Source organism: Pseudophryne corroboree, chromosome 6, assembly GCF_028390025.1.
Source record: "Pseudophryne corroboree isolate aPseCor3 chromosome 6, aPseCor3.hap2, whole genome shotgun sequence".
NCBI lineage: Eukaryota > Metazoa > Chordata > Amphibia > Anura > Myobatrachidae > Pseudophryne > Pseudophryne corroboree.
The window spans coordinates 359,135,001-359,161,521 of NC_086449.1; the positions used below are offsets into that span (position 1 = coordinate 359,135,001).

The 26,521-nt window shown below is 48.3% G+C and overlaps 1 protein-coding gene across 3 annotated transcripts in view; it reads right to left on the reverse strand.

Annotated features, from left to right (window-relative positions):
• Positions 1-26,521, reverse strand: part of RABL2B (RAB, member of RAS oncogene family like 2B) — a 148,463-nt gene that overhangs the window by 11,109 nt on the left and 110,833 nt on the right. For all 3 annotated transcript variants that reach the window (XM_063926636.1, XM_063926637.1, XM_063926638.1), the window contains 2 exons: positions 17,719-17,830; positions 16,939-17,036 (listed from right to left, as the gene is read on the reverse strand). In XM_063926636.1, coding sequence (XP_063782706.1) covers positions 16,939-17,036; positions 17,719-17,830 — 210 coding nt within the window. The remainder of the gene's footprint in view (positions 1-16,938; positions 17,037-17,718; positions 17,831-26,521) is intronic.

The window sequence follows — 26,521 nt, forward strand, 5'->3', positions numbered from 1 at the left end:
CCTCTTGTTTTCAGGATGGAAGTCTCCAGAGTCACGCTGTCAAAGACAGCCGATCCAGGTGCTTGTAGTAGCAAGGACTCTGAGACAGTAGATCTGGTCGATGAGGGAGTAGGAATAAAGCATCCATCGACAGCCTCTGCAGATCTGTGTACCAATGTCTTCTGGGGCAAGCCGGAGCTATAAGTATAGAGGCGCCCCTTCCTTGTTTTGCCTTTCGCATCACCCTGGGTAACAGGGCGATGGGTGGAAACAAATAGGCCAGAAGAAAGACCCATCACACTGACCCGGCATCCACAGAGGTCGCTTTGGGATCCTTTGTTCTTGACCCGTATGCGGGAACTTTGTTGTTCTGACTGGACACCATGAGATCTATCTCCGGTAACCCCCACTTGTCTACCAGAGTTTGGAAGACCTCGAGGTGTAAAGCCCATTCGTTTGCATGAATGGCGTGTCGACTGAGAAAATCCGCTTCCCAGTTCAGGACTCCTGGAATGAACACTGCGGACAAGGCTGGATGATGATGGTTGAGGTACGCTACTGCCGCTGCTTTGTCAGAGCGGATTTGAACTGGTTTCCCCTGTTCCCCTGAAGGATGTCCTTTGACTGAATAAGTGCCATATATATGGAATGAAGTTCCAATATATTTATTGGCAGGCAACTTTCTTCCTTAATCCACGGCCCTGGAAGCAACTCTTTCCGGACACCGCTCCCTGAAGGCTGGAATCCATTGTCAGAATTTCCCAATCTGATATTCAAAAGTATCTCCCTTTGTCCAGAAGGGGTGTGTGTAGCCACCAGGCTAATGACCTCTTTACTTCCAGAGGAAGCATCATAGTCTGAGTTTTTATTGTCTGATGTAACCCATTCCATTTGGAAAGGATCAGACCTTGTAAGGGCCTCGAGTGGAACTGAGCATACGCCACCATGTCGAATGTCGACACCATTAATCCCATCACATGCATTGCCGCGTGAATGGATATCCTTCGACTGTGCAGCAACTCCTGAATCCTTGACTGAATGTTGGATATTTTGTTCAGAGGTAAAATAACTCTCTGAAGACTCAAATCCAACACAGCCCCCAAGTTAGTCATCGTTTGTGACGGAACCAGGGACGACTTTGCCCAATTTAGGAGCCAACCGTGTCTCTACAAACAAGCTATTGTCTGTTGCAGATGACACTGAAGCAATTCCTGAGACTGACAGGATTAATAAGTCGTTGAGGTTTGGAAAAATTCTTATCCCCTGCTGACGGAGATAAGCTGCAATTACCACCATAATATTGGTGAACACTCTGGGAGCTGTGGCCAGTCCAAATGGTAGGGCCTGAAACTGAAAGTGTTGCTGGAGGATAGCAAACCGGAGATAGCACTGATGGGACAGTGCTATAGGAACATGCAGGAAAGCATCCTGGACATCCAGGGATACCATAAAATCCTCCGACTCCATGGCAAGAATAATGGACTGTAAAGTCTCCATATGAAACCAAGGCACCCAAATGTACTTGTTTAGCACTTTGAGATTGAGTATGGGCCGGAACGACCCATTTGGCTTCTGAACCAGAAACAGGTTGGAATGAAAACCTTGTCCTTGTTGCGCAGGAGGAACTGGAATTATCACACCCGACTGAAGCAACTTCTGAACTGCCTCTTGCAAAGCCCGTGCCTTCGTGTCCACTGAAGACGGGCTGATACAATAAAAACCTTTGAGGAGGGAGTTTCTTGAAAGCAAATACACAACCGTGAGATACTGCTTCTTGCACCCAGGCATCCATGGTGGACTGCTGCCAGATCTGTGCAGAATGAAGAAGTCGGCCTCCCACCCAGGGGTCTCCCAGGTGGAGGCCCAAACCATCAGGCTGATGGCTTATCTTCTGGTTTGGAAGCCGGCCCTCTGGTAGCCCAATGCTTTTTAGTCTTACCAGACTTGTCAGATTGAGACTGTTTGCTATAACCCTATCCTTTTGCTTTTCCTCGAGTCCGAAAGGACCGAAAAGCTGGAAATCTAGGCTTGGATATATATGCGGAAGGAAACTTCACTTTCTTGAGAGTCTGCTTCTGACTCCAAAATACTGTTCAATTCTTTACCAAAAAGAGTATCTCCAGTAAAAAGCAAAGACTCTAGAACAGTGATGGCTAACCTGGACACTCCAGCTGTTGTTGAACTACACATACCAGCATGCCTTGCTACATTTTTGCTATTTGGCCATGCTAAAACTGTTGCAGGGCATGCTGGGATGTGTAGTTCAACAACAGCTGGAGTGTCAAGGTTAGCCATCACTGCTCTAGAACATTCTTAGATTCTGAGTCAGCTTTCTATGTACGCAGCCAAACTGCTCTGCGAGCTGCTACTGCTGAAGCTGATGCTTGAGAGGCAATTATACCCATATCCAAGGCTGCTTCTTCCATAAAAATAGCCGCCTGTTTAACATGTGCAATATGGGATTTTTGCTCTCTAGATGCCAATGAAAGATCATCCTTCAATGCATCAGCCCAGGCTGCCACTGCTTTTGCCATCCAGGATGAAGCCATGGCTGGCCTTACGATTGCTACAGACAAGGAGAAAATAGGATTTTGGTTACCTATCGGTAAATCCTTTTCTCGTAGTCTGTAGAGGATGCTGGGGTCCACATTAGTACCATGGAGTATAGACAGATCCAGGGAAAGTGTATGGTTCTTGTATAGTACAAGAGCCAAAAGGAAAAGAAAGACTATATGTCTTTTCTGGGGCACACTTTTATTGTAAATCAGGTGGTCTTGTAATGTTTAAAATGTAACTTTTATTATTGGTCCTCTAAAAAAATGGCTATAAGGCAAAGGGCAAAGTAACAGTAATATTTAACTGGCAATTATCATAGGATTTTGTCTATCCCAAAATGTAAATTAATTAATTAGAGTTGAAATCCTTGATTTTGATGGTATCCCCATATCTGTCAGTTGTGGTTTGAAGATTGACAATATGCTCACAGATTTTGCAATTTCCACATGGATAGCTTCCTATTGCAATGGGGTCTCGTGCTGGTCTTGATATGAAATTACTTTTTACAAGATGGTCTCTCAGATTTGGAGAACGTCTCCAGCTAAGATCTGTTGTGTCATTGAGTTTCTGTGATAGGTCATTGTCAGATAACAGAATAGACCAATGTCGTTGTAAAATGGATTTGATTTCTTTCCATTCATCACAAAAGTCACCCACGAATCGAATTGTCGTATTATCTTTCGTGGTTTTGGACTCATGGAAAATTAGTGACTCTCTCGGTGTATGAAAGCAGATCTTTTTAGCTTTTTTGATGGATCTGGAACTGTATCCTCGTTCTTTCAGTCTATGTGCCAGTTCTTTGCTGCGAGTGGCAAATATCTTGTCGTTGAAACAGTTTCTTCGTAGGCGTAAGAATTCCCCTTTGGGGATATTGGTAATTGTGGGGGGGAAATGGGAGCTGGTCTGATGTAATAGAGTATTTGTAGAGGTGCTTTTGCGGTAGATTTCTGTTGAAAGAAGGTTATGCTCGTCTCTGTAGATTCTGAGAGCTGGAGTTGCTGTGGAGGGACTTGCTTCTTCCTGGACAGCGCTGTGCAGGCAGGAAGATGGCGCTGAACGCTGCTGGGTCCGCTCTGAGAAGCTCCGCCCCCATAATGGCGCTGTCTTCCCGCTTCTATGTACCGCTGAGCCTCCGGAGCGCAGTTAATACTGCGCTTCTACCCTGATGCCACCATCTTCACACCGGCCCCCCCAAAAAGGAAATACTGTTTGAGTTGCATTCAAAAGTGAACCTGAGGTTTAAGTTATTATTATTGAGATGATTTATAAACATGCCAAGTTCCTCCGCTGTTCCACTCCAAATCAGGAGAATGTCGTCTATGTAACGAGTCCATAGAGCGACATGTTGAATATATTCCTCCATACTGTCTGTGAATACAAACTCCCTCTCCCACCACCCCAGGAAGAGGTTCGCATATGCCGGGGCACAAGCTGCCCCCATAGCTGTCCCTCTTACCTGGGTGTAAAAGAGGTTGTTGAAAGTGAAATAATTTTGATGTAGTACAAAATGTAAGAGTTGGAGCAAAAAATGATGAAATTCAGTCATTTCTTCCATTTTGAGAAAGTATTCAACAGCTCGTATACCCAAATCATGGCCTCACTGGCCACTCTTCCTGCAAGGGAGTGGCGGCATGCTGCTGGGGTGAGCGATCCCCTTTGACGGGGAACAATCTATCCCCTCTGGAGCTCAGTGTCCAGTCAGCGGAGACAGTGGATCAAACCCTGTATGGTAGACACTGCTCCCCCCCTAAGTCCCTCGCTGCAGGAAGGCTGTTGCCAGCAGCCTCCCTGCAAAATATAAAACTCTAAAATAAACTTTTACTAAGAAAGCTCTGTAGAGCTCCCCTAGCTGTGACCGGCTCCTCCGGGCACATTTTCTAAACTGAGTCTGGTAGGAGGGGCATAGAGGGAGAAGCCAGCCCACACTGTTAAACTGTTAAAGTGCCAATGGCTCCTGGTGGACCCATCTATACCCAATGGTACTAATGTGGACCCCAGAATCCTCTAGGACGTAAGAGAAAATGGTTTTAAAAAACCATCTATCTTCCTATCCGTGACATCATTTAATTATGCTGAAGGCAGAGGTAATGTAGATTTTTGCACCATTCGAATGACGTGCGTATCTACTTTGGGAGCCACCTTCCTTTTTAAACAGTCCCCAGCTGAAAGAGGATAATTGGAATTCCATTTCTTTGGAATTCTAAACTTCTTACCGGGTGTAACCCAAGCCTCTTGCATAATTTCCGTCAGCTGTTCTGACCCAGGAAACTCAGTCCTGTTTTGGGACGTTTAAACACAGGTGCCTTAGATTTTAACAAAGGCTCTGCTGCCTCCTCTAAGGACAACATGGCTTTCATAGTACTAATTAGCTCAGATATGTCCACCAAGCTGGTCCTTCCTCCTAGTCTCTGTATGCATACCCGGAGTATGATGAGTCCTCATCCTCTGACGAGCCCTCATGTGAAACAAGTGTAGACTGTGAATATGTTGTTTCATGTCTATGTGATTTACTTACCACCGGCCTTTCAGCCTGTTTTTGTTGAGAGGCTGCCGTTTCCTGTACTGGATGTGATAAACCCCAGGTAGAATATTGCATGTAAGGGTTAGTAGGGTAACCTATCCCTGGTATAGGAGCTGGCATTATCTGCTCAGCTATACTGCATAATGTCTGTACTAAAGTAGCCCATGGGGGTTCAACTTGAACCTGAGCCTGCCTCGGATTATTCAAGAGGCTTCGATGAAAGCTAAAACAATTTGCACATAATCCATTTTGAACCAGATCCTGAGAGGTTAACCCAGCTTTGCAAGACAAACATGAAATGAGTGTTGGTGCTGCTGTGGAGAGTGTATCCTCCTCACCCTTGCCTCTCTTAGACATGATAAATAAATCACACACCTGTACAGTGTTAACTACACAATTTGTGACTGCAATCACTTTAAAATTTGTTAAAGTGACATACAATCCGATCCCTTCCTGCTTTGCACCAGCACTGGGGATCGGAATACACAGAAACTGACAGAATTATAGAAAAGTCAGCAATCACACTAGCAATCAGTCACAGGTTATACATTAGTATAAGTAATATGAGAACATAATCAACTACAGATACATTTCAAGTATTTAGGAGAAATATTACTGCATTACCTTATATAGGACCTTAAACGTATTCAGTTGCACTGCGAAAGAAACAGCAGCAATAGTTTACAGACTCATATGCATCAGGCACTTATCCAACTATTCGTACTCAAAGGTAGCTAGAAACTTAGGGGGTAATTCCAAGTTGATCGCACGGTAGCAGTTTTTTGCAGCCGTGCGATCAGATAGTCGTCCCCAGGGTCCTGTACTTGGACCAGTGCTTTTTAATATCTTTATTGGTGACATTGCAAATGGCATTAAAGGGAAAGTATGCCTTTTTGCAGATGACACAAAGGTATGCAACAGGGTAGACACACCAGGTGGGGTAAAACAAATGACTGAGGATCTAGGTAGACTAGAGGAATAGTCAAGAGTGTGGCAATTATAGTTCAATGCCCAAAAATGCAAAATCGTGCACGTGGGTCTCAAAAATCCAAAGGCTAAACATTGTATTAATGGCACTACACTGGAAACTTCTGAGAAGGAAAGGGATCTAGGAGTCACTATTTCAGGAGACTTAAAAGCAGGTAAGCAATGTAACAAAGCAATGAGGAAGGCTAGTCAGATGCTTGGCTGCACTGGGAGAGGAATCAGCAGCAGAAAGTAATAATACCACTGTATAGGTCATTGGTACGGCCTTATCTAGAATACTGTGTTCAGTTCTGGAGGCCATATCTTCAAAAGGATATTAATACATTAGAGACTGTACAAAGAAGGGCAACTAAAATGGTGCATGACCTACATCACAAAACATACCCAGAAAGAATAAAAAGTTTGGAGCAGAGAAGTGAAAGGGGGGACATGATAGAAACTTTCAAATATATCAAGGGTTTTAACAAAGTCTACAAGGGAAACATTCTCCAAATGATAGGACACGAGGACAAACACTGAGACTGGAGGGGGGGGAGGTTCAGGAGAAATATACATCACAGAAAGGGTAGTGGACAAGTGGAATAGCTTCCCATCAGAAGTGGTAAAGGCTAAGACAGTAGAACAATTTAAACATGCATGGGATAGACATAAGGATATCCTTACAAAGAAATATGTTTTGAGATAAAAATATGGTTAAATAAAATGGCAGACTAGATGGGCCAAGTGGTTCTTATTTGCTGCCAAATTCTATGTTTCTATGCCTATGGGGGAGTGTATTTTAGCATAGCAAGTGTGTGATCGCTTGTGCAGGGGAGCTGTGCAAAAAGGTTTCGTGCAGTTTCTGAGTAGCTCTGAACTTACTCAGCCGCTGCGATCACTTCAGCCTGTCAGGTCCCGGAATGGACGTCAGACACCAGCCCTGCAAACGCCTGGACACGCCTACGTTTTCCACGGTACTCCCAGAAAACGGTCAGTTGCCACCCACAAACGCCTTCTTCCTGTCAATCTCCTTGCGATCGGCTGTGCGAATGTACTCTTCGTTAAATCCATTGCACAGCAACGATGCGCTCTGTACCTGTACGACGCACCTGCGCATTGCGGTGCATACGCAGTAGTGACCTGATCGCTGCGAAAAACAGCAGCGTGCGATCAGGTCGAAATTACCCCCTAAGTGCTGTATCATCCGGCTCAGGAGAGTGGGATAAAGGGAGACTGAGTGGATCCAGGCGCTATTAATATACACAAACGTCCCGTGAACCTACAGTAAACACAGACGCCCAAGTGAACACCGACGCACCAGTCATGCAGCCGCCTAAGCCGCGACTGGGTCCTTTAGATACACAGTGTCTCAGACGGAAGCGGGAAATCAGTTCATGGCGGGAAACTCAGAGGAAACTGGTCATGAATCGGGGGGAGAGGCGACCAAGGGAGCGTCTTACTCCCCACTGCTGACGTCAACCCTAGGGATCGCGACCTCATACTACCCTTGGAGCCTATGATCCCTAAGGCCTAGCGCTGGTGCACCCGAGGTGGCAGCCGTATCAGCGACTGTTCTGTAGTCTCCATCCCGAAACAGTGCGGTTGTGTCTCGTGTTTCCTCTACTAAGCGGAACCGATGCCTTACCTTCTCCCCGTGCTCCGGCCACAGCCTGGTAATGTCTGCTGGACTTGCTAGTACATCCTACACAGACGCCCGCCAAAACAGCACTGGGTAAGCATTGTTGCAAACCCTGCAGGGGAGCTGTTGGAGCGACTCTTTCTAAGGTACGTATAAGACGCTTTTAGAAAAATCGCTCAGAAAAAATAGTAAGACTATAAAAATAAAATAAAAAAGCTTATGGATGCTAAAACCAGCAGCCCACTGACCATGGTATGGCTCCTGCCACACCAAACAAAAAAATGGATTGCCTGAGCCAGGAGGCAGGGGGATATAGGGACAGGCCCGTTGCATTCTGGGAGACCGAAAGCTTTGATCATTTGTGCCAATCCGCTGTCGCTACCTAATATCCCAATGTTGTCCTGTGGATAACCTGTGGACCCTGCTAAAGAAAAAGAGAATTTTGTACTTTTGCAAAACCATGTTGTACTGCCGTTAGGGCAGATGTCAAGGGTGTGATAAGCTTGACCGTTGTTCGTGATGCCAGAGATCTGAATACTGACCGCAGCACCCTGATGAAGAGATTCCCGAAAGGGGGTAAGTAAATATTCTTACCCTCCCCCAATACCCCCCTATCCATAACCCTCCATTCCTGAAGCCTAAACCTAATCCCCCCTCCCTACAGCGTAACCCTCCTTTCACCGTAGCCTAACCTTAACTGTCCCTTGTGGTGTCTAAACATCCCCAGCTAACACTACAGTGGGGCGCATACTTACGATTAGGATGCCGGGTGTCGGGATTCCGGCGTCTGCATTTTTGGTTGTTGTTGGGGTTCCGTTGTCAGCATTTTGGCCGCATGTTGGGATTCCAGTGCCGAAATTCCGACTGTCGGTATCCTGACCGCATCACGACTGATTCCCGATGTCAAATGTGCAGACATTTATCATTGGGAAGGGCAATGGCAAACTTGTGAGTGGTGGGCCCTGGTGCAAAACTATGCTTTGGGCCCCCCTCCTCCACCCCACCCCCCAAGTTCACAATATGCCACATGACAGTGGGTGTTTCAGAGTTGAAACAGAGGAGGACGGGGATGAGGCTGCCGGTAACAGGAAGATGGACAGTTGGTGAAAGGGAGAGACAATGGGTGATAGTAAAATGGTGACGGGGAGAGGGAGAAGCAGTGGGTGTCAGGGAGAGGCATTGGAGGATGGAGAGGGTGACTGGGAGAAGGAGAAGAGGAGAGGTGGAGGGTATGAGGGCTCTGTAGGAGGGACTAAAGGGGGTAAATTGGGTTGACAGGGTTCACTGAAACATGAAGGGAATGTATCAGTGGGGGAGACAGGCAGAAAAAAAAAAAGATTTTACTCACCGGTAAATCTATTTCTCGTAGTCCGTAGTGGATGCTGGGAACTCCGTAAGGACCATGGGGAATAGACAGGCTCCGCAGGAGACTGGGCACTCTAAAAGAAAGATTAGGTACTATCTGGTGTGCACTGGCTCCTCCCTCTATGCCCCTCCTCCAGACCTCAGTTAGGATACTGTGCCCGGAAGGGTTGACACAATAAGGAAGGATTTTGAATCCCGGGTAAGACTCATACCAGCCACACCAATCACACCGTATAACTCGTGATACTATACCCAGTTAACAGTATGAAGTATAACTGAGCCTCTCAACAGATGGCTCAACAATAACCCTTTAGTTAGGCAATAACTATATACAAGTATTGCAGACAATCCGCACTTGGGATGGGCGCCCAGCATCCACTACGGACTACGAGAAATAGATTTACCGGTGAGTAAAATCTTATTTTCTCTGACGTCCTAGTGGATGCTGGGAACTCCGTAAGGACCATGGGGATTATACCAAAGCTCCCAAACGGGCGGGAGAGTGCGGATGACTCTGCAGCACCGAATGAGAGAACTCAAGGTCCTCCTCAGCCAGGGTATCAAATTTGTAGAATTTAGCAAACGTGTTTGCCCCTGACCAAGTTGCAGCTCGGCAAAGTTGTAAAGCCGAGACCCCTCGGGCAGCCGCCCAAGATGAGCCCACTTTCCTTGTGGAATGGGCTTTTACTGATTTAGGATGCAGCAATCCAGCCGCAGAATGCGCCAGCTGAATTGTGCTACAAATCCAGCGAGCAATAGTCTGCTTAGAAGCAGGAGCACCTAGTTTGTTGGGTGCATACAGGATAAAAAGCGAGTCAGTTTTCCTGACTCCAGCCGTCCTGGAAACATAAATTTTCAAGGCCCTGACTACGTCCAGTAACTTGGAATCTTCCAAGTCCCTAGTAGCCGCAGGCACTACAATAGGTTGGTTCAAGTGAAAAGCTGATACCACCTTAGGGAGAAACTGGGGACGAGTCCTCAATTCTGCCCTATCCATATGGAAAATCAGATAAGGGCTTTTACATGACAAAGCCGCCAATTCTGACACACGCCTGGCCGAAGCCAAGGCCAATAACATGACCACTTTCCACGTGAGATATTTCAGATCCACAGTTTTAAGTGGCTCAAACCAATGTGATTTCAGGAAACTCAACACCACGTTGAGATCCCAAGGTGCCACAGGAGGCACAAAAGGGGGCTGAATATGTAGCACACCCTTTACAAATGTCTGAACTTCAGACAGTGAAGCCAGTTCTTTCTGGAAGAAAATCGACAGAGCCGAAATCTGGACCTTAATGGAACCCAATTTTAGGCCCATAGTCACTCCCGACTGTAGGAAGTGCAGAAAACGACCCAGCTGAAATTCCTCAGTAGGGGCCTTCCTGGCCTCACACCACGCAACATATTTTCGCCAAATACGGTGATAATGGTTTGCGGTTACTTCTTTCCTAGCTTTTATCAGCGTAGGAATGACTTCCTCCGGAATGCCCTTTTCCTTTAGGATCCGGAATTCAACCGCCATGCCATCAAACGCAGCAGCGGTAAGTCTTGGAACAGACAGGGCCCCTGCTGTAGCAGATCCTGTCTGAGCGGTAGAGGCCATGGGTCCTCTGATATCATTTCTTGAAGTTCTGGGTACCAAGCTCTTCTTGGCCAATCCGGAACCACGAGTATCGTTCTTACTTCTCGCCTTCTTATTATTCTCAGTACCTTTGGTATGAGAGGCAGAGGAGGGAACACATAAACCGACTGGTACACCCACGGTGTCACTAGAGCGTCCACAGCTATCGCCTGAGGGTCCCTTGACCTGGCACAATATCTCTTTAGCTTTTTGTTGAGGCGGGACGCCATCATGTCCACCTGTGGCCTTTCCCAACGGTTTACCAACAGTTGGAAGACTTCTGGATGAAGTCCCCACTCTCCCGGGTGTAGGTCGTGTCTGCTGAGGAAGTCTGCTTCCCAGTTGTCCACTCCCGGAATGAACACTGCTGACAGTACCAAGACGTGATTTTCCGCCCATCGGAGAATCCTTGTGGCTTCTGCCATCGCCATCCTGCTTCTTGTGCCGCCCTGTCGGTTTACATGGGCGACTGCCGTGATGTTGTCTGATTGAATCAGTACTGGCTGGTTTTGAAGCAGGGGCCTTGCCTGACTTAGGGTATTGTAAATGGCCCTCAGTTCCAGAATATTTATGTGTAGGGACAACTCCTGACTTGACCAAAGTCCTTGGAAATTTCTTCCCTGTGTGACTGCCCCCCAGCCTCGAAGGCTGGCATCCGTGGTCACCAGGACCCAGTCCTGTATGCCGAATCTGCGGCCCTCTAGAAGATGAGCACTCTGCAGCCACCACAGCAGAGACACCCTGGTCCTTGGAGACAGGGTTATCAGCCGATGCATCTGAAGATGCGATCCCGACCACTTGTCCAAGAGGTCCCACTGAAAGGTTCTTGCATGGAACCTGCCGAATGGAATTGCTTCGTATGGAGCTACCATTTTTCCGAGGACTCGTGTGCAGTGATGCACCGATACCTGTTTTGGTTTCAGGAGGTCTCTGACTAGAGATGACAGCTCCTTGGCTTTCTCCTGCGGGAGAAACACTTTTTTCTGTTCTGTGTCCAGAACCATCCCCAGGAACAGTAGGCGTGTGGAAGGAACCAGCTGTGACTTTGGAATGTTTAGAATCCATCCGTGCTGTTGTAGCAACTGCTCCTTGGACCTCGCCTTTATAAGGAGATCGTCCAAGTACGGGATAATTAAAACTCCCTTTTTTCGAAGGAGTATCATCATTTCTGCCATTACCTTGGTAAACACCCTCGGTGCCGGGGACAGTCCAAACGGCAGTGTCTGGAATTGGTAATGGCAATCCTGTACCACAAATCTGAGGTACTCCTGGTGAGGATGGTAAATGGGGACATGCAGGTAAGCATCCTTGATGTCCAGGGATACCATGTAATCCCCCTCGTCCAGGCTTGCAATAACCGCCCTGAGCAATTCCATCTTGAACTTGAATTTTTTTATGTATGTGTTCAAGGATTTCACATTTAAAATGGGTCTCACCGAACCGTCCGGTTTCGGTACCATAAACAGTGTGGAATAGTAACCCCGTCCTTGTTGAAGTAGGGGCACCTTGACTATCACCTGCTGGGAATACAGCTTGTGAATTGCCTCTAGCACAGCCTCCCTGCCCGAGGGAGTTGTCGGCAAGGCAGATTTGAGGAAACGGCGGGGGGGAGGCGCCTCGAATTCCAGCTTGTACCCCTGAGATACTACTTGAAGGATCCAGGGATCCACCTGTGAGCGAGCCCACTGATCGCTGAAATTTTTGAGGCGGCCCCCCAACGTACCTGGCTCCGCCTGTGGAGCCCCACCGTCATGCGGCGGACTTGGAAGAAGCAGGGGAGGACTTTTGTTCCTGGGAACCTGCTGTTTGTTGCAGCTTTTTTCCCCTACCTCTGCCTCTGGACAGAAAGGACCCGCCTTTTCCCCGCCTGTTTTTCTGGGGTCGAAAGGACTGTACCTGATAATACGGCGCTTTCTTAGGCTGTGAGGGGACATGGGGCAAAAATGCTGACTTCCCAGCTGTTGCTGTTGAAACTAGGTCTGAGAGACCATCCCCGAATAACTCCTCACCCTTATAAGGCAAAACTTCCATGTGCCTTTTCGAATCTGCATCCCCTGTCCACTGCCGAGTCCATAAGCCTCTCCTAGCAGAGATGGACAGAGCACTTATTTTAGATGCCAGTCGGCAGATCTCCCTCTGTGCATCTCTCATGTATAAGAGTCTTTTATATGCTCTACGGTTAGCAGAATAGTTGCCCTGTCTAGGGTGTCAATATTTTCCGACAGGGAATCTGACCACGCAGCTGCAGCACTGCACATCCATTCTGAAGCAATCGCTGGTCTCAGTATAATGCCTGAGTGTGTATATACAGACTTCAGGATCGCCTCCTGCTTTCTATCAGCAGGCTCCTTTAGGGCGGCCTTATCCGGAGACGGTAGTGCCACCTTTTTTGACAAGCGTGTGAGCGCTTTATCCACCCTAGGGGGTGTTTCCCAACGTGACCTATCCTCTGGCGAGAAAGGGAACGCCATTAGTAACTTTTTAGAAATTACCAATTTTTTATCGGGGGAAGCCCACGCTTCTTCACGCACTTCATTTAATTCTTCAGATGGGGGAAAAACTATTGGTAGTTTTTTTCTCCCCAAACATAATACCCTTTTTTGAGGTACCTGGGTTTATATCAGAAATGTGTAATACCTCTTTCATTGCCTCAATCATGCAACGAATGGCCCTAGTGGACATTAAATTAGACTCTTCGTCGTCGACACTGGTATCAGTATCCGTGTCGACATCTGTGTCTGCCATCTGAGGTAGCGGGAGCTTTGGAGCACCTGATGGCCCTTGAGTCGTCTGGGCAGGCACGAGCTGAGAAGCCGGCTGTCCCGCATTTGGCATGTCGTCAAATTTTTTATGTAAGGAGTCGACACTTGCACGTAATTCCTTCCATAAGTCCATCCACTCAGGTGTCTGCCCCGCAGGGGGTGACATCACATTTATAGGTATCTGCTCTGCCTCCACATAAGCCTCCTCATCAAACATGTCGACACAGCCGTACCGACACACCGCACACACACAGGGAATGCTCTGACAGAGGACAGGACCCCACAAAAAGCCCTTTGGGGAGACAGAGAGAGAGTATGCCAGCACACACCAGAGTGCTATATAATACAGGGACTAACTGAATTATATCCCCTTATAGCTGCTATAAATTATATACTGCGCCTAAATTTAGTGCCCCCCCTCTCTTTTTTACCCTTCTGTAGTGCAGACTGCAGGGGGGAGCCAGGGAGCTTCCTTCCAGCGGAGCTGTGAGGGAGAAATGGCGCCAGTGTGCTGAGGGAGATAGCTCCGCCCCTTTTTCGGCTGACTTTTCTCCCGCTTTTTTATGGAATCTGGCAGGGGTATTTATCACATATATAGCCTCTAGGGCTATATATTGTGATTATTTTGCCAGCCAAGGTCTAATTATTGCTGCTCAGGGCGCTTCCCCCCCAGCGCCCTGCACCCATCAGTGACCGGAGTGTGAGGTGTACAAGAGGAGCAATGGCGCACAGCTGCAGTGCTGTGCGCTACCTTGGTGAAGACTGAAGTCTTCTGCCGCCGATTTATCCGGACCTCTTCTAGCTTCTGGCTCTGTAAGGGGGACGGCGGCGCGGCTCCGGGAACGAACACCAAGGACGGGTCCTGCGGTCGATCCCTCTGGAGCTAATGGTGTCCAGTAGCCCTTGAAGCCCAAGCTAGCTGCAAGCAGGTAGGTTCGCTTCTTCTCCCCTTAGTCCCTCGTTGCAGTGAGCCTGTTGCCAGCAGGTCTCACTGTAAAATAAAAAACCTAAAATAGACTTTCTTTCTAGGAGCTCAGGAGAGCCCCTCGTGTGCATCCAGCTCGGGCGGGCACAGAAATCTAACTGAGGTCTGGAGGAGGGGCATAGAAGGAGGAGCCAGTGCACACCAGATAGTACCTAATCTTTCTTTTAGAGTGCCCAGTCTCCTGCGGAGCCCGTCTATTCCCCATGGTCCTTACGGAGTTCCCAGCATCCACTAGGACGTCAGAGAAAACAAAAGCGGCTTCAACAAGAGAGCTGAGGAAAGACAATGCTAGTGGAAGAATTTACTAAATTAAATTAATTATATTAGGGAAGAGGAAAGTGAGTGAAGAAGAGAGAGATAGGGGTGAAGAGGAAAAAAAATGTGCAGGGTTACAGAGTGAGATGTGAAACGGAGGGGGGGAGAGAGAGACAGAGAGAGAGAAGGGGGCGGAGACGGAGAGAAAGAGAGAGGGAGAAAGAGAAAGAGGGGGGAGAAAGAGAGAGGGGGCAGATGGAGAAGGGGAGATGGAGAGAGAGCAGGGTGAAGAGGAAGGAAGAGAGGTGCAGGAGGAGAGAGAGAGAGAGAGAGAGAGAGAGAGAGATGGGAGAAAGAGGGCGGAGATGGAGAGATAGAGCGGGAAAGACTGAGAAAGAAAGAGGGGATAGATAGAAAGGCAAACAGGGTGGGGCGGAGATGGAGAGAGAGAGAGAGATGGGAGGAAGAGGGCGGAGATGGAGAGATAGAGCGGGGAAGACTGAGAAAGAGAGAGGGGATAGATAGAAAGGCAGACAGGGAGGGATGGAGAGAGAGGGGAGTAGGAGAGAGAGAGAGAGAGAGGGGAGTAGGAGAGAGAGAGAGAGAGAGTGAGGGGATAGATGGAGAGAGGCAGACTAAGAGAGAGGGGAGGCTGGAGAGAGAGAGGTGAAGAGGAAGGAAGAGAGGTGCAAGGGAACAGAGAGAGAGAAAGACGGAGGTAGAGAGAGAATGGCATAAAAAGGGAGGGGGGCCCAGAGAGAGAGAAAGGGGCAAAGACGGAGAGACAGAGAGTGGAGAATTAGAGGGGGAGATGGAGAGAGAGAGAGATGGATAGAGGCGGAATTAAATTAGGGAAGAGGAGAGTGAGGGAGAGATGGAGTGTGTGTGTGAGAGAGAGAGAGAGAGAGAGAGAGTGATGAAGAGGAAGGAAGAGAGGTGCAGGGTAACAGAGAGAAAAAGTGAAAGGAGACAGAGGGAGGGAGAGAGAGGGAGGGGCGGAAATGGAGAGCGGGAAACCGAGAAAGGAAGGAGGGGCAGAAAGTAGAAGGGGAGAGTAGAGAGAGGGGGAGAGTAGAGAGAGGGGGAGACTGAGAAAGAGAGAGAAGGGGGGGACGGAGAGAGAGAAGGGAGACATGGACAGACATGGGGGATGGAGAGAGAGAGGGGGAGATAGGGAGGTAGAGAGAGGGGGGGGAGAGATAAACGAGAGAGCGAGGGGCCAAGGGAGAGAGAGTTCGCAAGTGAGAGGGCAGAGGGATAGAGAGTGCGCAAGTGAGAGGGCAGAGGGAGTGAGAGGGGGAGCCAAGAAGGAAAGAGGCCACAGGCAAAATGAGACAGAGAGAAAGAACGGCTGAGAGGACTTCCCAACTTAGTAGTACTCTAGCATTGCTTTTTTCCTACCTGACCACTGTGGCTTGTACAATCCGGGGCAGCTGCTGCGCATGGAGATGAGTGAGTGTCTCAGCTTTCCTCCCATTGACTTTTGGCGCTGGTGATGTCAAGGGACAGGGTGGAATATAAGTATGAAAGGGGAGCGAAGAGCTGAGAGAGAGGCACCTCAGCACACATCATCAGCAGCACAACTTTTCTTCGGAGGAGGAGGCGCTCAAGAGGTGAGGCGATAATCCCTCCTAACCCTTAATCTGCAGCAGGCACATTTTTGGGGCAGACGTGCTCAAGACAGGAGAGGGAAGAAAGACCCCTCCTCCCTCTCAGGCTGGGACCCAATTATGTGCTGCGCTGTGTTATCCTTACGAACCACAGCACTGGCAGCGGGCGGAACAGCTGCTGGCAGCTGCATACAAGGAGTCAGTGTGACTCTTTATAATGCCGGTGGCTGTGGGCGCCTTCACAGTGCCAGGCCTCGATGCAATACACCAATTGCACCGACACTAGTTCCACCACTGGGGAAGGGGTTTGTTCAAGCTTAATTCTAGATTTCAATGTAAAAACAAAGCTAACAAGTATTTGTTTGCTACAAGCAAAAGCTAGTGTTTCCCCTACATGCAAAACAATAAATACATTTGCACTCCTTACATGACTTAATGGTTTGTTCCAGGAGCAAATTGCTCCATTTATGCTCCTTTTTCATTCTCTTAACAGTAAATTTGGCCCACAACTTCTCTAATGTACTTTTGTATAAGGATGGTCATACAAAAGGATGTTCTAATCTATGTACAGTACAGTATTTTCTGCATGATAGAGACCTACTAAGTGAATGTAACAGTTTAGTGTAACACATTCAATCATTATTTATCAACATAAATGATCACATGCAAGTCTTATTACCTTTACTACGTTGGTACCATCAGCAGCTGAAACAAAGTACAATGGCAGGCTGTGCTTCTTAGAAAAATTAAACCCTTTCTGCGTCACGCGTAGGTCAGCTAAAATGTATGGGAATAAATGACAGTATTCAGAAACAACCAGTAAGTATGGAGAGGCACCAGGCTATGGGGGTATTCCGAGTTGTTCGCTCGGTAAATTTTTTCGCATCGCAGCGATTTTCCGCTTAGTGCGCATGCGCAATGTCCGCAGTGCGACTGCGCAAAGTAAATTTGCTATGCAGTTAGGTTTTTTACTCACGTTTTTTTCTTCGTTCTGGTGATCGTAATGTGATTGACAGGAAGTGGGTGTTTCTGGGCGGAAACTGGCCGTTTTATGGGTGTGTGCGAAAAAACGCTACCGTTTCTGGGAAAAACGCGGGAGTGGCTGGAGAAACGGAGGAGTGTCTGGGCGAACGCTGGGTGTGTTTATGACGTCAAACCAGGAACGACAAGCACTGAACTGATCGCAGATGCCGAGTAACTCTCGAGCTACTCAGAAACTGCACAGAGATGTCTTTTCGCTATATTGCGAATCTTTCGTTCGCAATTTTAAGAAGCTAAGATTCACTCCCAGTAGGCGGCGGCTTAGCATGTGTAAAGCTGCTAAAAGCAGCTTGCGAGCGAACAACTCGGAATGACCCCCTATGTACACAGACAAAGCACAACACAATCTATTGGAAATAAATGACGGATCCAGCTCAGATAGTAGGAGAACAAGCATCCTACCATGATATTTACTCACCATCTATCTTATTTGCCACAACAATGCAAGGAATTTCTGGACGGTACTCCCTCAGTTCCTGGTACCAACTGGAAAGGTTTTTGTATGTAACCTTACGCTGCACATCAAATACCTGAAAAAAGAAACATTAAACCAATAGACTTACCTGACATGCAGTGAAGTGACACTGAGCAGACAGCATATTAAAAACAAACAGGACACCACTGGAGATAGAAGTAGTAATAGTGGATCCATTCATTCATTTTACGGTGACCTTATCTTAATTAATGGCAGGCATCAATCATAATGAGACAAACGGAGCAATGCTAAACAAAAAACATACACTATGTGGGGATCAAGCCATAAAACATTCTACTGTGTGAACCCCTCTTTCATAGATAAGTGGGACGCAGATCTTATGCCCCGGGGTATGCAGGTAAACTGGGAGAAAAGAAAGGAACTCAGTGCTAGATAAACAGGTGTTTTTAATGAACATTTATTATTACGCCCAGAGGAGTATTCTTGACACCTCTTGCATTGCGGCCCTGCTTCTTGTTCCTCCTTGTCGATTGATGTACGCCACTGCCCCGGTGTTGTCTGACTGCATCTGGATGGCCTGATTCCGAAGGAGGCATGAGGCTTGCAGGAGAGCATTGTAAATCGCTCTGAGTTCCAGGATGTTGATTGGAAGTGCAGATTCCTGACACAACCATTTTTCCTGGAACTGCGCCCCTTGAGTCACAGCACCCCAACCCTGGAGGCTGGCATCAGCTGTTAACAAAGTCCAAGACTGGGTATTGAAACTCCGACCCTCCACCAGATGGGAGACTTGTGGCCACCATAGTAGGGATATCCTTGCTTTCGGCTACAGGTTTATACTTTGATGAATGTGTAGGTGAGAACCCAACCATTTGTCCAACAGATCCAGTTGAAATAGCCGCGCATTAAATCTGCCGTACTGTATTGCCTCGCAAGAAGCTACCATTTTGCCCAGCAAGCGAAAGGATTGAGATCCTGCGTGGTTTCAATACCAAACGGACCATAGACTGAATAGTCAAGGTCTTGTCCATTGGAAGGTAAACCTTCTGAGACTCCGTATCCAGGATCATTTCCAGGAACTGAATTCTCTGCGATGGTTTCCAGGTGAGATTTCTTGAAATTGAGGACCCATCTGTGATCCGTAAGCAGACGAGTAGTCAAGTTGATGCTGCGCAGCAGTTGTTCCCGGGACATAGCCTTTAACAGGAGATCGTCCAGGTACGGGATTATGTTGACACCCATCATACACAATTGCAGCATCATCTCTGTCATGACCATTGTAAATACCCTTGGGGCTGTGGAGAGACCAAAGGGTAAGGCCTGAAACTGGAAGTGTTGGTCCAGTACAGCGAAACGGAGGAACGCTTGATGAGGTGGCCATATTGGGATATGCAGGCATGCATCCTTGACATACAGGGATACCAGAAACTCCCCCTCCTCCAGACTTGCTATCACTGCTCTCAGTGATTTCATCTTGAATTTGAACACTCGAAGATAAGGGTTCAAGGATTTGAGGTTCAGGATCGGCTGTACAGAGCCGTCCGGTTTCGGGACTACAAAGAGGCTTGAATAAAACCCCTTTGTCTGGAGCTGAGGAGGTATTGAACAATAACTCCTGCTGAAAACAGTTTTTGAACTGCCTCTTGCAAGGTAACCCTTGCTATAGGTGAAGCTGGGAAGCCCGACCTGAAGAATCTTAGAGGAGGGAGCTCCTGGAATTCCAGCCGGTACCCGTGGGATACGAGATCCTTCACCCAAGGATCCCGGCAGGATTCTGCCCATATGTGGGCGAAGTGTTGAAGGCGAGCACCTACCTGAAAATCGCTTTGTTGCTGGGGTCACCTGTTATGCGGAGGGCTTTGTGGAAAAGGATCCGGAGGCCTGTTCCGAAGTTCCAGCAGCTGCTGGTTTGCGGGACTTCCTCTAGCTGCATTGGAGGCACCTCTGGCTCTGCCTCTAAATCTGGCCACTCGAAAGGACTGCAGAGAAGGCCCAGGATAGGGACATCTAGCAGGTGGAGCAGCAGACGGCAGATATATAGATTTACCTGCAGTCGCCTGAGATATCCACTTGTTCAGTTCTTCCCCAAACAAGGCATCACCTGTAAAAGGAAGGTTCTCTACCCCTTTCTTAGAATCAACGTCGCAGACAAAGGGCTCTGCGAGCCGATACTGCCATAGCCGTTGTACGGCCGTTAATGATACACAGTTCCTTAACAGCCTCACTGATGAAGTTTGAAGCATCTTGGATATGTTGTAGTGTAACTATCTCCTCCTGAGGTAGTGTATGCAATCCCTTTAAAAGAACATCAGACCATTTTACCATGGCTCTTGAAATCCAACCACACACTATGGTAGGGCGTTGGGCTACATCTGCTGCAGAAAAAATAGACTTAAGAGTGGTTTTCAATTTTGCGATCAGCAGGGTCTTTGAGAGAAATGGCCCCAGGTACAGGTAGTACAATTTTATGTGACAGCCTGGACACAGACGTATCCACTGTCTGAAGTTTTTCCCAGATATTCCTATCCTCTATAGGAAAAGGAAAATAAGAATTTACTCACGGTAATTCTATTTCTCGTAGTCCGTAGTGGATGCTGGGAACTCCGTAAGGACCATGGGGAATAGACGGGCTCCGCAGGAGACTGGGCACTCTAAAAGAAAGATTAGGTACTATCTGGTGTGCACTGGCTCCTCCCTCTATGCCCCTCCTCCTGTGCCCGGAAGAGCTGACACAACAAGGAAAGGATTTGGAATCCAGGGTAAGACTCATACCAGCCACACCAATCACACTGTACAACTTGTGATAACCATACCCAGTTAACAGTATGAACAACAACTGAGACTCATTTAACGGATGGCTCATAACAATAACCCTTTAGTGAAGCAATAACTATATACATGTATTGCAGAGAGTCCGCACTTGGGACGGGCGCCCAGCATCCACTACGGACTACGAGAAATAGAATTACCGGTGAGTAAATTCTTATTTTCTCTGACGTCCTAGTGGATGCTGGGAACTCCGTAAGGACCATGGGGATTATACCAAAGCTCCCAAACGGGCGGGAGAGTGCGGATGACTCTGCAGCACCGAATGAGCAAACTCAAGGTCCTCCTCAGCCAGGGTATCAAACTTGTAGAATTTAGCAAATGTGTTTGAACCCGACCAAGTAGTAGCTCGGCAAAGCCGTAAAGCCGAGACCCCTCGGGCAGCCGCCCAAGAAGAGCCCACCTTCCTTGTGGAATGGGCTTTTACTGATTTAGGATGCGGCAGTCCAGCCGCAGAATGTGCCAGCTGAATCGTGCTACAGATCCAGCGAGCAATAGTTTGCTTTGAAGCAGGAGCACCCAGCTTTTTGGGTGCATGCAGGATAAATAGCGAGTCAGTTTTCCTGACTCCAGCCGTCCTGGAAACATAAATTTTCAAAGCCCGGACTACGTCCAGCAACTTGGAATCCTCCAAGTCCCTAGTAGCCGCAGGCACCACAATAGGTTGGTTCAAATGAAACGCTGATACCACCTTTGGGAGAAATTGGGGACGAGTCCTCAATTCTGCCCTGTCCATATGGAAGATCAGATATGGGCTTTTACATGACAAAGCCGCCAATTCTGACACACGCCTAGCTGAAGCTAAGGCCAACAGCATGACCACCTTCCACGTGAGATACTTTAGCTCCACGGTCTAAAGTGGCTCAAACCAGTGTGATTTCAGGAAATCCAACACAACGTTAAGATCCCAAGGTGCCACTGGAAGCACAAAAGGGGGCTGAATATGCAGCACTCCCTTAACAAACGTCTGAACTTCAGGCAGTGAAGTCAGTTCTTTTTGAAAGAAAATAGATAGGGCCGAAATCTGGACCTTTATGGACCCCAATTTTAGGCCCTTAGTCACCCCTGACTGTAGGAAGTGCAGAAATCGACCCAGCTGGAATTCCTCTGTTGGGGCCTTCCTGGCCTCACACCAAGCAACATATTTGCGCCATATGCGGTGATAATGCTTGCTGTCACATCCTTCCTAGCTTTTATCAGCGTAGGAATCACTTCATCTGGAATGCCCTTTTCCGTTAGGATCCGGCGTTCAACCGCCATGCCGTCAAACGCAGCCGCGGTAAGTCTTGGAACAGACAGGGCCCCTGCTGTAACAGGTCCTGTCTGAGAGGCAGAGGCCATGGGTCCTCTGAAATCATTTCTTGTTGAGGAGGGACGCCATCATGTCCACCTGTGGCAGTTCCCAGCGATTTACAATCTGTGTGAAGACTTCTTGATGAAGTCCCCACTCTCCCGGGTGGAGGTCGTGCCTGCTGATGAAGTCTGCTTCCCAGTTGTCCACTCCCGGAATGAACACTGCTGACAGTGCTAGCACGTGATTCTCCGCCCATCGAAGAATCCTTGTGGCTTCTGCCATTGCCATCCTGCTTCTTGTGCCGCCCTGGCGGTTTACATGGGCGACCGCCGTGATGTTGTCTGACTGAATCAGTACTGGTTTGTTTCGAAGCAGGGGCTCCACTTGACTCAGGGCGTTGTAAATGGCCCTTAGTTCCAGTATATTTATGTGTAGTGAAGTCTCCAGACTTGACCACTGTCCTTGGAAGTTTCTTCCCTGAGTGACTGCCCCCCATCCTCGGAGACTTGCATCCATGGTCACCAAGACCCAGTCCTGTATGCCGAACCTGCGGCCCTCGAGAAGATGAGCACTCTGCAGCCACCACAGCAGAGACACCCTGGCCCTTGGGGACAGGGTGATCAACCGATGCATCTGAAGATGCGATCCGGACCATTTGTCCAACAGATCCCACTGAAAGATCCTTGCATGGAACCTGCCGAAGGGAATTGCTTCGTAAGAAGCCACCATCTTTCCCAGGACTCGCGTGCAGTGATGCACAGACACCTGTTTTGGTTTCAGGAGGTCCCTGACCAGAGATGACAATTCCTGGGCCTTCTCCATCGGGAGAAACACCTTCTTCTGTTCTGTGTCCAGAATCATGCCCAGGAAAAGTAGACGCGTCGCAGGAATCAGCTGCGACTTTGGGATATTCAGAATCCAGCCGTGCTGTTGCAACACTTCCTGAGAGAGTGCTACGCTGACCAACAACTGCTCTCTGGACCTCGCATTTATGAGGAGATCGTCCAAGTACGGGATAATTATAACTCCCTTCTTCCGAAGGAGTATCATCATTTCGGCCATTACCTTGGTAAATATTCTCGGTGCCGTGGAGAGACCAAACAGCAACGTCTGGAATTGGTAATGACAGTCCTGTACCACAAACCTGAGGTATTCCTGGTGAGGCGGGTAAATGGGGACATGCAAGTAAGCATCCTTGATGTCCAGCGACACCATAAAATCCCCCTCTTCCAGGCTTGCAATAACCGCCCTGAGCGATTCCATTTTGAACTTGAACTTCTTTATATAAGTGTTCAAGGATTTTAAAATCAGAACGGGTCTCACCGAACCGTCCGGTTTCGATACCACAAACATTGTGGAATAGTAACCCCTTCCCTGTTGAAGGAGGGGGACCTTGATTATCACCTGCTGGAGGTACAGCTTGTGAATTGCCACCAGTACTACCTGGCAAGCAGCTGGGAGCAGCTGGCAAGGCTGATTTGAGGTAACGGCGAGGGGGAGTCACCTCGAACTCCAGCTTGTATCCCTGAGATACAATTTGTACAGCCCAGAGATCCACTTGTGAGCGAACCCACTGGTTGCTGAAGTTTCGGAGACGCGCCCCCACCTGGCTCTGCCTGTGGAGCCCCAACGTCATGCGGTGGACTTAGTGGAAGCAGGGGAGGATTTTTGTTCCTGGGAACTGGCTGCCTGGTGCAGCTTCTTTCCTCTACCCTTGCCTCTGCCCAGAAAGGATGCGCCTCTGACCCGCTTGCCTTTCTGAGGCCGAAAGGACTGCACTTGATAATACGGTGCTTTCTTAGGCTGTGAGGGAACCTGAGGTAAAAAAGTCGACTTCCCAGCTGTTGCTGTGGATACGAGGTCCGAGAGACCTTCCCCAAACAATTCCTCACCCTTATAAGGCAAAACCTCCATGTGTTTTTTAGAATCAGCATCACCTGTCCACTGCCGAGTCCATAATACTCTCCTGGCAGAAATGGACATTGCATTAATTCTAGATGCCAGCAGGCAAATGTCCCTCTGGGCATCCCGCATATATAAGACGACGTCTTTTATATGTTCGAGGGTTAGCAAAACAGTATCCCTGTCGAGGGAATCAATGTTGTCTGACAGGGTATCAGTCCATGCTGCTGCTGCACTACACATCCAGGCTGAAGCAATTGCAGGTCTCAGTAGAGTACCAGAGTGTGTATACACAGACTTCAGGATAGCTTCCTGCTTTCTATCCGCAGGCTCCTTTAGGGCGGCCGTATCCTGAGACGGCAGTGCCACCTTTTTAGATAAGCGTGTGAGCGCCTTGTCCACCCTAGAGGATGTTTCCCAACGTAACCTATCCGTTGGCGGGAAAGGGTACGCCATCAGTAACCTCTTAGAAATCACCAGTTTCTTATCAGGGGAACTCCACGCTTCTTCATACAATTCATTTAATTCATCAGATGGGGGAAAAGTAACTGGCTGCTTTTTCTCCCCAAACATAATACCCCTCTTGGTGGTAACCGGGTTAATGTCAGAAATGTGCAATATATCTTTCATTGCAGTAATCATGCATCGGATGGCCTTTGTAGACTGTACATTTGTCTCATCCTCATCTACACTGGAGTCAGACTCCGTGTCGACATCTGTGTCTACCATCTGAGCCAGCGGGCGTTTCTGAGCCCCTGACGGCTTCTGAGTCGCCTGGGCAGGCGCGGGCTGAGACCCCGGCTGTCCCAAGGCTGCTGCGTCATCGAACCTTTTATGTAAGGAGTTGACACTGTTGGTTAAGACCTTCCACATATCCATCCAATCAGGTGTTGGCCAGGTCGGGGGCGACAGCACACTTATCTGCCCCTGCTCCGCCTCCACGTAACCCTCCTCATCAAACATGTCGACACAGCCGTACCGACACACCGCACACACACAGGGAATGCTCAGACTGAGGACAGGACCCCACAAAGTCCTTTGGGGAGACAGAGAGAGAGTATGCCAGCACACACCACAGCGCTATATAACACAGGGATTTACACTATAAAAAGTGATTTACCCAATAGCTGCTTAAATATCTTAATTTGCGCCTAAATTTATGTGCCCCCCCCTCTCTTTTTTACCCTTCTTGTATCAGGATACTGCAGGGGAGAGCCTGGGGAGCTGCTTCCAGCGGAGCTGTGAAGGGAAAATGGCGCTGGTGTGCTGAGGAAGAAGGCCCCGCCCCCTCAGCGGCGGGCTTCTGTCCCGCTGTTTATGACTGAAAAATGGCGGGGGTTTTACACATATACAGTCACAGACTGTATTATGTAATTTTTTATGCCAAAAGGTACTCTAATTGCTGCCCAGGGCGCGCCCCCCCCCCCCCCCCCCCCTGCACCCTACAGTGACCAGAGTGTGTGGTGTGCAGTGGGAGCAATGGCGCACAGCTGCAGTGCTGTGCGCTACCTTAATGAAGAAAGGAGTCTTCTGCCGCCGATTTCATCACTTCTCTTCTGTCTTCTGGCTCTGCAAGGGGGACGGCGGCGCGGCTCCGGGAATGGACGGTCAGGCCCTGTGTTCGAACCCTCTGGAGCTAATAATGTCCAGTAGCCTAAGAAGCACAAGCTAGCTGCAAGCAGGTAGGTTTGCTTCTCTCCCCTCAGTCCCACGTAGCAGTGAGTCTGTTGCCAGCAGATCTCACTGAAAATAAAAAACCTAACAAATACTTTCTTTTCTAGCAAGCTCAGGAGAGCCCACTAGGAGCACCCAGCTCTGGCCGGGCACAGCCATAGAGGGAGGAGCCAGTGCACACCAGATAGTACCTAATCTTTCTTTTAGAGTGCCCAGTCTCCTGCGGAGCCCGTCTATTCCCCATGGTCCTTACGGAGTTCCCAGCATCCACTAGGACATCAGAGAAATTAATTTAGTACCCATTTAGGAGTAATACATTTCTTGTCAGGATTTAACCATGCTGCCTTTGCCAGGAAATCTAATTCCTCAGAAACTAGGAAAGTTGCAGAGGAACTTGGTTTTACGTTAAAATGCAATTCCTCTGTAGGTTCTGCTTCCTTATCTGGTGGTATATTGAGAACCTCCCTAATAGCAGATATTAGGGTCTCAACTCCAGAGGACAGGGAATTATCCTCGTCCTCCTCTAACTCATACTCACCTAATTCAGAATCAGACTGCAATATCTGTGAGAGAGTGCGTTTATGAGAGACCAACAGGGGGAGCTGAGAAACCTGTCTATAGTCAGTAGCAGTTAACATGAACATGTCGATAGATTGTTTCAGGGTTTGCCTCTCTTGTTTAGCCATAGCTAACTCAGAATTATGTTTGTAATCATATTTTTAAATTAATCCAACCACTCAGGTTCCTGCACCGCACTACCCTGTGAAGGTAGTGAGCATTGGGTACACATAAGTGATCCCTGTGAGGAAGGTGTAAACCTAGCCTTGCATGAAGTACACACAGACTTATTAGCAGACATGCTTTTGCAGAAAAGAGTTTAAGAAAGAAAACACAGTGCAGTATTATAGAGCCAGCACACTTATCTCAGACAATCCTGAATGGAGTGACACAGAGAGGGAGTTTTGGACAAGCAAACAATACCACAGTCGGAGCAGCGCCCCGCCTGGTATATATTATGTGTCATTTACCTCACAGCGGTGAAACTGCTGACAATGTGCTCCCCCTTCACTATAACCTCCTGGTACCAGT